Source organism: Dermacentor andersoni, chromosome 3, assembly GCF_023375885.2.
Source record: "Dermacentor andersoni chromosome 3, qqDerAnde1_hic_scaffold, whole genome shotgun sequence".
Lineage (NCBI taxonomy): Eukaryota > Metazoa > Arthropoda > Arachnida > Ixodida > Ixodidae > Dermacentor > Dermacentor andersoni.
The window spans coordinates 42,167,132-42,181,863 of record NC_092816.1 but is presented as its reverse complement, the minus strand read 5'-3'; the positions used below and the strand labels follow the sequence as shown (position 1 = coordinate 42,181,863).

At 45.1% G+C, this 14,732-nt stretch overlaps 1 protein-coding gene across 1 annotated transcript; it reads left to right on the top strand.

Moving 5' to 3' along the window:
• The first annotated feature begins 636 nt into the window (after positions 1-636).
• Lnk (SH2B adapter-like protein Lnk) lies at positions 637-14,007 on the top strand. Its single transcript, XM_050166987.3, has 6 exons — positions 637-1,647; positions 2,871-2,972; positions 5,236-5,351; positions 6,332-6,402; positions 8,271-8,665; positions 11,298-14,007. Exons 1-6 carry the CDS (start codon positions 877-879, stop codon positions 11,592-11,594), a joined length of 1,752 nt encoding a protein of 583 aa, XP_050022944.1. The 5' UTR covers positions 637-876; the 3' UTR covers positions 11,595-14,007.
• The last annotated feature ends 725 nt before the right edge of the window (positions 14,008-14,732 follow it).

The window sequence follows — 14,732 nt, the reverse complement described above, 5'->3', positions numbered from 1 at the left end:
CTCACGACAATACGGAACATCATGTGGCAGAGAGCAAATGGCTTTTCTTAAAAGGTGTTGTAGGAAAAATTAAATGTAAAGTTCAGTCGTCATTCGCAGTGCTCTACCCTACGCTTTTCAGTAGAGTTTTTGTGTGCACATAATCGATTCACACAATCTATTTGATATCGAAACCAAAAGCTATCAGATCGTTTACTGCACAAAACTAGCTAACAGCGCTTGACTGTTTACAAAACAAAAAACATGGCTTTCTGGAAGATATTAATAATCAACGGAGAGACCATTTTTAGATGAGCGACGAAGACGCAAGTACACGCGTGTGATGCCACGCGCGCTAAGCACGCACAGTGATGACGCGCACGAGCTTGGCGCGACGCGCTGTTTCAAAGCGGTTGTCACTGCGGAAAATACCGTGCTCACAATTCTCTCCGTTTCATTTTCGCATACGGTGTTTCGCTTTTCCGCCGCGGTGTTTAACATTCGCTACATATCGTACGCCGTGGCGCTGTAAATAATCTGGCTTCTTGCAAGCTGACTGCTTCAGAGTTGACTCGCAGCGCTTTTGCATAGCCTGAATGCGCGCAACGGGAAAGCTTGGAACTACGAGTTGTGCTGCGGTGCTTTTGAGGTGGTTCTTGGAGTTTGGCTGATTCGCGAGTGTGTACGGTTCGGTTCCACTCCGCTATGCATGTGTTTCGCTCTTGGGTTTCAGAAGCGTCGAAGCGTCTCCTCACAATCATCACAAACAACATACGGGCGCAATGGCGGTGAACTGGTGCAGCTTGCGCCTCGGCGGTTCGTTCCACCGGCGGAAGCGGCCGACCGGGCGGCACCAGCAGGTAGGACTACACGCTCAAGGAGCATGCCGCTAGCAGTATGGCAAGCTCACCAAGCGGCGGCGGTGGCGACGATCGGCCCCACTGGTCGGACTTCTGCGAGAAGCACGCCCGTGTGGCAGCAGCCGAGTTCGCCCACAACTACCAGCTTTTCGTGGCCGATCACCAAGAGCTGTCCCGGTCGGTGGACTTTCCCGCGTTCGGGCGCCGTTTCGCCGATGTGTTCCAGGAGCACTTCGAGGCCGAGGTGCGGAGACGCATCGATGAGGTTGGCGGCGGCGGCGCCAGGCCGCTGAGCACGGCGAGCAACGGCGGCGGCTCGCAGGAGCCGCTGGGCGCCGTCGCCGCCGCCGTCGCGGCGCCGAGGGCTGTGGCCAAGACGCCGAGCAGCGCGACGTCTTCGCAGGACAACCTGCGTTCGCTCGCCGCCGTCAACCACGAGGACTACAGTGACCTCTCTGAAGGGGAAGCGTCGCCCAAGGCACACCACCGCCTTTTCTTTCGCCGGCTTTCGTTCAAGGGCCTCAAGCGCGGCAAGGGCCTCTTCCACAAGCAACACTCGGACGAGCTCGAGTTATCGTCGCATGCGCCGCCCCACCATCATCACGGAGAGCGACGCAGCAAGGGTGACAAACACCACCACCACGACAAGGCCAAGCTCAGCAAGATTCTCGTCGAGCACGTCAAGGAAGGGCTCGTCAACTACGTGAGCGGCGAAAACATCGACGGCCGTCAGAAGTGGGAGAAGTGCCGGTTGGTGTTGGTCAAAACTATCGGTGGATACCTGCTCGAGTTCTACGCGCCGCCCAAGGTGAGCGGCCTGGAGCGCGTGTGTCATCGAGTCAGTGTTTCTTTAGGTTAACGAAGTGTGGCTTGGCAGTAAAACAAAAGTGCCGTAGAGACGTCGAGATCGCGCCAGACGTGCCGTGATCGAGCTGTATCGGATGCTTGTCGCGTGAGTGAAACGAAAGCCCCGACGCGCACGTGTGACGTCGCACTGGTTGTTTACAGTTCTCGTTCTATGTAATTTTATTTCTGGCATTTCGTGTGAGCAATGAGCTTAGACAACCGAGTCCTAGATGAGTGCATCAGGGTCGCGTTGTCGGCGTTATCAGGACAGAGTTGTCTGCGTTTTGGGTGCTGGCCGGCGCAAGTGTTGACCGACCCGATGGTGCGATCGTTCCAACGTACGTCGCCGCCTCGCTGGTCCGGGCAGATAAACGAGAACAGCCTGCTGTGGCGACTCCATCCAAGGTCGAAGCTGTCAGATCCGGGATGAAGTTGTGCGCCTGAAAGAATCTACGTAGTTGAGCGATTTTGCGCACTCAATTAAATATTTACCCTCCGTGGACGGCCCCCGGCGCAGTTCAACTCGCGGGAAGCCGCTAGGAATGATAATGCGGAAAAGTGTAAATGCGTTAGGTTACGTGGTGAAGTTCCCACGACAGATTAATTTACTGTTCAAAAAAAGGAAACGACAAACAGAAATTTAGGCGTGCAGACATTTCGTGTGTGTTGTGCCATCGTTCACTGATGAGTCACTGGTATGATATCCATCCCTTGTTATTCGGATGTCGCGCGGCGCACTTTCGATCGCTGTCGTGCCCAGACGTGATCGAATTTCTCAGTCGCGATTGGCTCCTTTTCGCCAGATGAGGGAGAGAGCCAATCGCGGTGGAGAATTTCGATCTGTATCGGACTCGATCGCGATCTAAGGTTGCTGTGTGACACCGGTATTGGTCATCCCAAAGAAGCAGTTGTGAAACTTCAGATAATTTTACGCACACACTCTACAGGTTACTCGCGCTCGTCCGTGTCTCTTCTTGTGTCGTCTGTTTGGCGCTTTAGTACTTCAGTAACATGCACCAACTAGCCCAACGAAAGGTTCTGCCGGAGGTTACTGAATGCTGAAAAAAAAAAAAAATCTTTTTCTTGCTTTGCCACTTCCTAGTCAAATCAAAAACATTACATCACCTAGTTACTGGCAACGATTTGTGAAAGTATGTGTGGTGTTTTGCCTTACCAATGTTGCAGTCCCTAAGGCCACGGAGTGGCGTGTTTTGCTACCTGATCCATGATGCCCGGGAAACTACTGCACTTGAGATGCCTGACCATGAGAACACTTTTGTGCTTAAGGTGCGTCGCAAAGTGATTACTTTTCGCACTCTTGCAAGTATAGCGTAATTCTAATCATTTAGCCTCCTCAGACCTCTTGTACATTGCATGCTGGAAATAACTCTGAGGCAACTGCATAAAATATTTATCCTAAATATGAAGTCATACATTGTATGGAAATGGTTTAATCATGTACTTGACCTCCACTTTTGAGAAAATTGATTCTAATTTCATCTAGACTGCAGTGTCATCGCAGGTGACAAAACACTGCAGTTATGTGCATTTTGAACACCATGAGATCTCGTGAAAATCTGGGGTGTAACATCAACATACCAAACAACCACACAATATTACAACTTCATTTCTGTATTTAGGCAAAAAACAGCAGTTCTTATTATAACAGGCATGGTGAGACGTTTACTTTCTTTACGTACTTGGAGATTTCGCTTTCAACATCCAACCATGGTATTTACACACGAAAAAAAATTTATCTTACAGGTTCATAGCATACTAGCCAGTAATAAGTACTGGCTTGAAAAGCTATTAGAGAGTTTTATAATTGGGGGCCCAAGCGGCTTGGGCACCCAAGAAAATTGCGCGCCACAAGTGCGCATGCGCAGAACCAAAGACCCAAAAATGGAAAACTAGCGTGGGCCCCCAAGCCGCCTTGGGCTGCCCTCGCGGGTGACTACGATGGCGTACAGCAGATGGTCGCAGAGCAAACTTGCTGTACTTCGACTGATTTTTGCCATTTCGTGCGGGTGAACTCGCAGTTTTTTCACAGTGCGTCACAAGAAAACACCAACTAAGAGCACTTGGCTTCGATTGGCTTTGCTTGGCTTAGAGTTGCACACTTAATTCGTAATACTAACCGGTACTAACACAGTGATTACGTTTCTTACATATTATTGTTCGCTCCTCTTGCTCAAAAATGCATTCTGTTCGTTTTCACTTGTAAGAAAATAGCTTTTTTTTTTTTTTTTTCAAACACCTTTTTATTTTCCACACTGCGGCCTCCCGAGTGCTCAACCCAACACTGTCTGCATTCGACCCAATCCTCAAACTCTGCTGCTCCTCTAAACCCAAGAGCAACCGACGCAACGCCGCTTGGGGGCCCAGAGCTTTGCGCCCCCAATTCTAAAACTCTCTATTATGTCACTGACTTCTCCTTGTGTCTAAAGAGGTTATACTCCAGTAATTATGTGGCTAAAAAACAACAAATCTTTGTGTAATAGACAAGCAAAACCCAACAGACCCATAAAACAGGCCTGTAACTTAAGGTTATCGTATATGAGAAACATGTCCTCCAAGAATAGCTGCTGGCCTAATATCAAACTTCTTCAGTGCTTTGGAAGACCTCCGGTAATCTTTGCAACTGTAAATTGCTGTCTCACAAGCACTTCTGAGCAAGCTTGAGTAAATGCAGATCAAGCAGAGCATCATTAAAGTGCTTAGAAAGCTTAACACACACTGAGTTCACTGGTGATCGGAATAATCTGTGTGACACAGGTGTTCTATGTGACCATTTCTGATGAGCGCAGAACATACATATGGCCTTCTGCACGATAACGAAAAAGACCTACAGCACAAGAAGCAGGAAATTATTCCATCTTTTCCTGCTCTTTCCATATTATGAATGTTTACCTTCTTTTTACCATGAGGTGCAACATATTTGTGGTCAGTAACCAACAGGCCTGAGTTTCTCCTCTTTTTGACGAGTACAAGTTATCCATCACATTTAGGCCACCTTTTGAAAGTTTCAGACACGTAGTTCTTGCCACGATGACATACTGACTCGATGATCACCGATGGCAGTTTCAGGACTACATATGGAACTTTTGCAATCGAAATTTTGTGAACGCAATCTTTGGAAGCTGGCATGTGCTTGCTGTCAATGTGAAATCCACTCGAAAGCATCAAAACTCTACACTGGGAAGGTAGCAACAAAATTTAATTCTTCTGGGTCTAAGGTGCCAGTCACGAGTGCAGCAGTGGGTATTATACTTATGACCAGTTTCTGCAGTTTCAGGTATCCAGGTTCGAGATGCGAATTTTGCACCGCTCGTAACTCGGGAAACAGCGCTAAACAATTGGACAAGAAAGTTCAGCGCTGTTCACAAGCAGTGTAACAACAAGCTCAATTTTCTACCCTTTTGCACTGCTCTTATCAGACAGGAGTGAAAACATTTCAGGTCATATCAATATGCATGCCTCCGTATAAGTAGTGAGCTTGTTAATAAAAAAATAATTAAAGAAGACTTGCACTACGTGTTCAACATTTCAGGCCGAACATCACATTGAATATGTTGTGGAAGCGCACGATGCAGAGAGTATGAAGTCATGGCTCTCCACGATTCGATACTCCATGCGGCATCTTGGTGACGCAGCTGACGAGAACACGTAAGTTTACTCTATGTCTTGCGAGACGGAGGTGCATAGAAAGATGTAGACATGAAGTGATCAATAGACCCCCTATACTGCACGTTTGTCCTGCTAATGGCAGTACTGGTTGTTCAAACGAAGACGAAGGGCTAGTTAATTATGCTAGTGCTTGTCTCTTGCTCATTGTTTCATCACAGGATCCACATGCACATTTCCCATGTGATAATGCAAGCGAACTGTATTTCTGCAAACTGTACTCCTGCACACTGTTTACAAAAATGACTACGCCACCATTAGCTGGGCAATATGCCTTGCAGAAAAGCTAGCTTTACAAGTATAAAAACAGTCTGCATATAGTGATCAAACAAGGAATGTCTCTGGGCACAGTGCTTTGACAAGGGGACTTGTCTATTAGACATCCCTTGTTCAACCACTCTCGATTATTCTATGCCTTGTTGTTTAAGGCAGAGTGGCCTGGTGGAATCAAACCAACTCAAGGGTAGCTGTCAGGAAATTAGCTGAAATTGGTGGCAACATGCTTGTCAAAAGACAACACAAAACAAGTTCAACATTTTTCTGTACAATTCCTTTAAGAGGACACTAAAATAATATTAAGTTTGCTTACGTTGGTTGACAACGCCTCTGCAGTACGAAATGAGTCAAGCATATGTTGAACAAAGATGTGGCAGTCCAGAACAAACAGAAAAACAGTCAGCTCTCCTGTGACATCATGTTTTTTTTTTTAAATCAACCATTTGGGTCTGGTTACTTGTTTATTAACAACAATTCAATTAAAGGATAAAAGTGCATTTGGAAAAAAAGAAAAAAAAGCTGGCCACTTCAGGAAACTGTGCGTGAAAGTGGCCAAAATAAGCTGAAATATCAGAAAAACAGTTGCCATACTGATGCTGTCAATGCCAGTAGGTACAGGTAAAGGTCTCATTGCTGTGAACATACTACATCTCTCTGACCATTGTCGCATGCCACTAATTTTGCAGGAGACCCAGGTTGACAACGTCGCCGTCTGAGTCATTGGCAAGGCTTCGAGAGCAGCACGCAAATACCAAAAGTAAGCAGCACTGCACAGATTGACTTTCTTGCATTGCTGACGAAACCTTGCAGAAATCACTGAAATTTTTTTTGTTTGATGGTATAACCTGACATTCAAAGGCTAGTTTTGCATGACTTTCTGCATTTTCAACTGTTCCTGCTGATGATGCTACTCTTAATTTCTTGTCACTTACTCATTTATGGAAAACCTATTCTCACCAGCACATGTGTTTTCAATTTATCTTCACTCACTTCTTGGCTTTAGTGTTAGCTGCTTTGCTTTTTAACTTTTAGGTCATCTTAACTGTTTCCCTACTGCAATAAAAGCTTTTGCTATTAACAACCATTTTTTATTTTATGTAAAGAGCTCATGTTATCCTAGAAAGCTTTAAACTTTAAACATCAGTTTCACTCTTCCAAGTTATCTGATCGGGCCCAGGGGTCAGACTTTATGAAAAGGAAATGAAAATAAGTACAGCAACCAGAAAACAAGGATCGCATGGTGTGTTGTACCTGTATGTGATGAGGCAGCCAGTTTCACCATCACTTTTTCACATGTAAGTAACCTGCCCGCTCACTGTGTTTCATTTTGATCCAGGCAAGCTTGTTCCTGGGAAGGCAGGAAGAGGAAGATTGGCAAGTGACAGATGTGAAAGTGTAGCCGAGTTGGTTGCTGTGATCCATTCTCAAGCACCAAGTTAACCCTCTTAGAACACATAACACCATCTACCTGTCACGTGCAAAGCCACTAGCTATGAGGAAAAGCCATGAGCTCAACTTATCTTTTACAATTGCACTAGCACATTTAAGTTCAATTTTTTCCCCTAGGGCTATTCAACACAAAAAATTTGCCTGGTGCTACCTGATGTTGACCTCTGAAGGAATACTTGAATCCCATTGAATGCTTCCTCTAACTGCATTTATCACATGATTTTGTGTGTGTGTGCTTTTTTGTTTTGCTTTCTCACTATTGCGATAGCTCCATTTTGGGCAGCAGTATCTAAAAAAAAAAAATTTCCAATAGAACCAATGTTGCGTTTATACCTTTGTAAGTGTCCCTCAGCATATAACATTATGCATTAACGCAGAAAACAGACACACACATTGCATGTTTACATGTGTACATGTTTATTGTCTTTCACAACAGTTTTCATTCAATCTCCATGTCTTCTTTATTCCTTCTGTAATTCTCTTCTGGAACGTCTTCAATCTAGCCCTATTGATATTGCATGCAGATCCAATGCACATGTTGGAATCGATGTCAAGCAAAACTTTGTTTATTGGCGATGGCTATTTGATGTTGTACAAAGGCTAGTTTAATTTGGTTTGGCACATACTGAGTGCTTAAATCAAAGAATCCATTAAATATTATTCGCCATTCCATTAACAGATCGGTGTGTTTTAGAGGTGCCTCTCAGCTGGCATTAGTCCAGGATATTTTTTGCTACACAGAACAGAGATGGGCATACTTGGTCAGCATATAAAAGTTATAGTATAAGCCTGTTCGCTAGTAAGTACTTTCATTCGGTGCTTAGTAGCCTAACGACACCAAGTGTCCCAAGTTGGCAAAATGAGGGAAGAGTCAAATAAAGCTGTCACTTTAAACAAAGGAGTGATGCAGAATGCGCAGAAAACAGGGCACGTGTCTGCCCCATGCAAGCCCCCGATAAGTGACAGATGATTAACAAGATGTACCACACTAGTGACCAACAAGTGCTACTCAACTTGTGGGCAGTCCTTTCCCCTGACTTCATTCAATCAGCAAGTCAAGTGCACGCTGGTCATTGCCGTTACTGATGCTTCTATAGAAAGTCACCAGAGGTGCAGACGTAAAACGTTTCCGTATTTTGAAAGCTTCAAACCCACTTTTACTGGTCTCCCCTGCAGAGGCTCCTGCCGAGGCAACCACTGTCGTCGCTCCAAGCGATCTTCCAGTTGTCCGCGCTGTTGGAAGTGGCAGCGACGGTGGTGCAGCAGCGTTGCCACCGTCTGTCACCCCAGTTGTCGCGGTAGCTGGAGGAACTGGCAGTGGTGGAGGGGAGGCTGCAGCGGCATCACCCCCTGCCGTCGATGGTGGAGCATCCTCATCTGGTGGAGAAGGTGGCGACCTGTACCAATCACTGCGCGAGTACCCGTGGTTCCACGGGACACTCTCGAGGAGCGACGCGGCCCAGCTGGTTTTGCGCGAAGGTCCCTTGGGCCATGGCGTGTTTCTCGTGCGGCAGAGCGAGACGCGTAAGGGAGAGTGTGTGCTCACCTTCAACTTCCAGGGCAGGGCCAAGGTGAGCGGTACTTTCAGTGGTAACTTTAGCAGCAATGCGCAAGATTGCACACCATTATAAGATTTGTCACTGTTCAACACATTATAGGAAGCATACCCGTGACTACTACTATGTTCCTGTGTCTTTCAAATGGAAAGAAGCTATAGTGTCACATTGTAGTGACAGTAATGAACGAAACACTGCCAAGAGTCTGAGTTAGTAATATAAGTCTCTACTGCGGAAACTTGGGCCCGAGAAGATGAGCAACACTCGAAACAACGATGGCGGCGAGCACAGTCATTAGTCGTCGAATCTAATCTCATGAGTCAAGTTCATTTGTTGTTTATACATGTATCACCATAAATTCACAAGTAATCACTTGTGCTGGCAATATTGTATGGCTCTATTTGCATGAAGCGTGTACTCTGAACCTGGTTAGACAGGCCTTGCTCACTATGGAATTGGTGAAAACATACAAGAAATTTCAAATACAGCAGGTGCACCTTGCGCCGAGCGATAACCATAAACAGTCAAGTTATCCTTGGGTTTGTCTGCTGGTCCACTGCATCTCGATTGTACCAGCTTGTACTGTCACTGTCAGTAGTTGTTTTCAATTACTTGCTTAATGTCAAATTACTGTGGCCTGTTGGGCATTGCCTGCACCAGAAACGACACATGTTTTAAGCACAAACTGGGAGTACTGGTTCAATGAGTCAAATTTTGCCGCGAGATGTAGGTTGAGAGCATGCGACTGTTAAGCTGTAACGTATATCACCACTGAGCACCAGTGATGACTGAACGTTCACAACAGAATTGTTTATCGAGCTTCATTTTCTGCCCTCAATAGACTCTTTCGAACGGTGCGAAGCTAGCTTTTCCACAATCCACTTAATGGCAGGAACGCGGCCAGCTCACAATTTTCACACTTCTGCATTCATTTCATTGTTTTGCTTTCGTGGCGCATAGTTTGGCAGAATCGCGTCCGTGTATGTGCAGACGTGAACCATATGTCCAATGCTGTGAATGTGGGTTTCTGCCTGAATGTTACATCAGCACGCTAAGGGCAGCTTACCGTAGTTGCACGAACCCCACCATTTCTTTCTGCAACTTACAGGATAAAGGGGCACTACATGATTTCATCTGTATGTGTAGGTTACTCTTATGCTAGAATACCGAGAGTGCCACACTTACCGCAGGAAAAGGCTTGGTGAGCCAGAAAAGACGAGTGGCGCAGCCGCCATGAAGTTCCCATACCAGCCAGCCATGATGTCATGGACTTTGACAGCATCTGCTTGGGCTTAGCCGATTGTTTGTCCGTAAACATGGACTACACTGTGCCTAAAAAAGCCAAACATTGAACACGGCAAGTTTCGGGAATGTTTATTCAGCCAATGCTGCCCAAATGTGAAAAAATACAGTAAAGTCTTGTTAAATGGAACTAACTTTAACAGAACTGCCGCTTAAATGAAACAACAGCCTTAGGTTTGGTTTGTTTTGTATTAAGGGCAATGAAAAAAAAGTTCGTTAGACTGAACATTCTCTCCAACTCCGGTTAAATGCGACTAAAAATAGAACCAGAAATGAAATCGAACACCCAGTCTCGACGAAATCGCAGCAGGCATCGCTGTTTCTCCTTTCCTTTTCACGTTTTCTTACGAACTCTCTATGTTATTGCCTTCACGGGCTTATGTTGGTGGCATGGTTACTTTGCGTTTTCAGTGTCGGTAAACCAGGAGTCGGCTTGTCATTTCCAATGGCAACACAGAAATGCCCACACAATGCGCTCACACTTCAGGTGAAGATTGAAGTTTTCAATGACTTCAGCTATCATATATTATAAAATAAATAAGTCAGTTATTTTCTTTGACTAAATTACTCTTTTTCTTCTTTTCTGTAATTATAGTCTGCTATAAGCTCCCATCGCAGACTGCATGCAAGTTGAACTTTGTAGTCAAACCTGCTACACCTATCATCTGCTGTTGGCAATAATGTATTCATCCTTTTCAAAAAAGCATATTGTGTACCCTTGAGTTCAGTCTCTTGGATAATGGAACTCTTGAAAAATTGAACTTATTTTCATGGTCCCTTGAGGTTCCGCTTAACGAGAGTCCACTGTACTTTGAAATTGATATTGTCACAGTGACTTATGCCGGGGTTTCGGCGCGAAATGCATATTCAACCTATTATTGCATAATTACTGAAAGTGGACTTTCCCAAAGACGGCTTCGTTACTATAAATTGTTTAGCGTTTCTCTTTAGTGTCCCTTTAAAGCTAGTGGTATTTTTAATGTGTGTGTATAACGAAGATTTGGAAGAAAGCTGACAATCTCAAGGTGACATTAGACCTTGGGCATTTGAGACTGCAAGTGTAATTTGCCAAACACCTACATTGTATTGTGGCACAGAACAGCGGCACTAGCAGGGAGAGTTTTTACCAAGTCCGTTAGGTCCGTTCGATCAGTCTGTTAGATCACCAGCAAGGAGCAGCTTAGGGCTGTGAACACAATTATAGTACACCTTACAGGCACCCCTCTTTTTCGAGTATTTGTTAATGCCACTGCCACACATGGCATCAGGTGGCACAATATAACTTAGCAGTAGCTATTGCACTAGTGGTCAGGAGACCATTGCAATTGAAATGTCCTTTCCACAGCACCTGCGCATGACGCTCAACCCGGAGGAGCAGTGTCGGGTGCAGCACTTGTGGTTCGAGACCATCTTCGACATGCTGGAGTACTTCCGGATGCACCCGATCCCGCTCGAGTCCGGTGGATCGTCGGATGTGACTCTGACAGACTTTGTGCTCGCTCCCGGAGCAACTGGCAGTAATGAGGGGGAGCTACTCACCTATGGCGGCTCGGTGCGCCTTCACTCGTCCTCACTGGACAACTTGCAAGCCGCCCACTTACCGCACGGTCGTGCTGTCGAAAACACCTATTCCTTCGTCTGAGAAGGCAAATGGTGTGCTGCTGTTGTGCTTCTCAAAGACGCAACGACCCGTTCTTAGACATGCTTTTACCTGAACTGTATTTTGTTTCCGGCCATTCTGAAGTGCATCGGGACACATGAATAGGACCTGGCTGGTTTTTTTTTTTAATTCTGTACAAACCTTTATTCTGAACACATTGTGTGCTGCGTGGTTGCTGCTCGTGAAGTCAAGACATCTTACCAACGACAGCAAGTTGAGCTTGTTTACAGCGCATCGGGACACTTGTGAAGTGGATGCACTTTTGACTTTTGCTGTTTGTGCGGTGGAGTGTTATGGAAGCGCTCGGCAGTACTCTGGCGACAACGTTGCAAGCATCTTTTCGACTGCTGTTCGAAATTTGGGTGCTTTTAGTTGTGGACAGTTTTCAACTGTAAGTTTGCAGCTACTCAGTTTGACACTGTGTGTTCTGCTACTGAAGCAAATACTCCCTCTTTGTGTTGAAGATGTGAATACTGCTGGACTTCTCCGAGTCTGTACATGTCAATGTTCTGATTCCATCACTCCACACAGATTTATGGTAAATGATTGCGAAGTATTGCATGTTTATGCTGCCACAAATTTGACTTCGGGACAGCTTACCGGAATAGTTGATGCAGCAAGCCTCACAGAGTGTCATAGGAACGCAAGAACTGTTGTAATGCTTGAGTGGATTTCACGCTAAAAAAGGTATTCGCAAGTTCTCATTGTTTTCATCAACTTGCAGTATTTGCGAGTTCATTTTCCATGCAACTGCTGTTAATTCAGAAGATGGCATCATGTCGTGGCCATCTGCTGTTCACAGGCTTCCAGAATAAGCCTGTTGGAAAGTTATAAAACACGAATCCATCGTTAAGCTATGGCCACACACCTGACATCAGTGCAGACTCGTAGAGGTGGTGTTTAGCGAGACAGCAGCCATTTGAATACGAACAAAGTTTCCGTGACAAACTGGTGTTTCGCCAAGAGCGCTTTATCGTGGAGGCAGAGAGAAGAATGGTTGTAGAAAGCTACAACACATCCTGCGTTGCTACCTGAGCAGCCTTTATACAAGGGACACCTTATGGAAGGTAACACTTGACCTATACTATTCGAACAACGACTACTGAAGAAGTATGAGACGGAACATCACTTGGCCGATGTGTGTGGGCAGTAATGTTGAAGAAAGCAGAGGATGTTATTAAAGGTGCGAAAGATTGGGTGGTCCCTTTTATATCGGTCTACATAATGGATGTTTCTCGACGTAACTGAAAGCCAGAGCTTACTGAAGTGTGCATGATAACTGTTTTGATAAGGGGCATTGTTGTACACCGAATGATTCACTCTGCAGTATGCACTTCCAGACCAGACAGAAGTGTGTTGTTTTGAGACAGCTGTGTGCTGGCTGATGCGGATTTTTTTTTTAGTACAGATTAAGGTGTTATGATGTATGCTGTTGAAAAGATCTGGTGCCCTCCAATATGCGTAGTTTACCGAGAATTAGATGCGGGATTAATGTATTTCTAACAAGAAATGCACTGTTCTTGTATGAATGCTTCCTATCAGATCAAGGATTAACCTGACCACTCGGTCACAACCATACTGTGATTAAAGCTTCCTCTGAATAGCGTTTGCCATAGAGGCTTTCGTGCTCATGCTTGAAAAAAAACAGATAAGCTTGTAAAGCCTGCATAACAGCTACTGGCTAGGATGGAGTGCATTCTTTACGTGTCAAGTTATTGAACTCGTTCGTCAAGCTTTACGACATGCTTACTGTTTGCATGTTGCTGTGGACTTGTCAGCTTTGTGATGGTCCTTCCTCATATTGCTGAAGGGAGGCAGTTACCAGACATAAGTTGAGCAATGTTATTACTGAAACTGGAAAAATGTTTTCCATATTACTGTTTGGCCTTGTCAAGAAGCTATTGCAGTGTGTGATAAATTAAAAAAATGTACATTTTATGTAAAGATATCAGGTACTGTGCATGTAACTACTGACCACAAAAGTTTGTGAAAATGGGAGTTGCACAAAACTAACTGAAAAGCGAACTACATGAATTGTATAAAGGGTCATCGAACTGCACCTTCAGAAATCCAAGGCTCTGCTGCAATAAAATTTGTGCTTTTCACAGCTCCTATAATCGGAAAACTTTTGTGATTAGTTGTAATGTCGTTCACACATTCACGTTTCATGTCACAAATTAGAAGCGGAGAATAAATGTGCGACCCTAAGAGGATAAAAGACATGATAGCCTGCAGCTGTACAGGATGAGAGATGGTACAGAGGAGGACACTCCTTGCTTGCTCAACATGTATGCATTGTTTATAAGTGTTCTTAACAGTCTACCAAGCATTGATGCGCCTGGATGTTCCTGAATGCTAGTTCTTTCAGTCGCATTAAAATTGCTAAAAGTCATAACCTGTCTTCATTTTTAGTGAGTGTATGTCACCATGTGCTATACAAGACAAAGTTCAAACGAGGGAAGCTTTGGCCTGGTGCAATAGTTACGGGACACAGGACTGGTTTTCGTCAAGGCAATAATTTCTTTAAAGCAGGGAAAGCAGCCGATGAAGACAACCGCAGTGTTGGCTCGGGGCTGAGGCTTCCTTCATTTGCTTGCTGTTCATCACATGTACCATACTCGCGGAACGAAACACGACGGTGAAACTTTAGATGAGGAATATATGTGCAATAGCTGAATCCGGTGCAGTCAGTGCCAACGCGGCTAATGGCTTCGATTTCCGACGAAACGTGCTAAAGTTAGGACACTCGTATGTGCGCTTACTTACTAGAGTGTGCCAAGTCGTGTCGTCAAGAACAAAATCACATTACTAAAGACAATGCGGTGTCTAAGTGTGCAAACCAAAATTACGTCGATGTCACATGAACTGGAAATGGTGGAGGCAATAGTATGCGCAGCTGGTCCTAAATTGACACATTTCAATCTGTGAGTATAGTACTGCTGTATCTACTCATACAAGGCCCACACCCCCACTTTGAAGTGAAAAAATTTCACTAAGCATCTCGCATGCCAGTTAACTTCTGCAAGCCACTACAAGATAGCACAAAGTTACTGTCCTGGAAATGATGAAATCATTGTCGCCACCAGATTGCGTGGCAAAGATCCAGTGTGCTTCAATTGT

What these genes read in the sequence shown, in the direction of transcription:
- Lnk (XM_050166987.3), top strand. Translation starts at nt 877, where the DNA reads ATGGCAAGCTCACCAAGCGGCGGCGGTGGCGACGATCGGCCCCACTGG. An exon ending in AGTTCTACGCGCCGCCCAAG is followed by an intron (nt 1,648 to 2,870) that starts GTGAGCGGCCTG and finishes CCAATGTTGCAG; the next exon opens with TCCCTAAGGCCACGGAGTGG. An exon ending in AGAACACTTTTGTGCTTAAG is followed by an intron (nt 2,973 to 5,235) that starts GTGCGTCGCAAA and finishes TCAACATTTCAG; the next exon opens with GCCGAACATCACATTGAATA.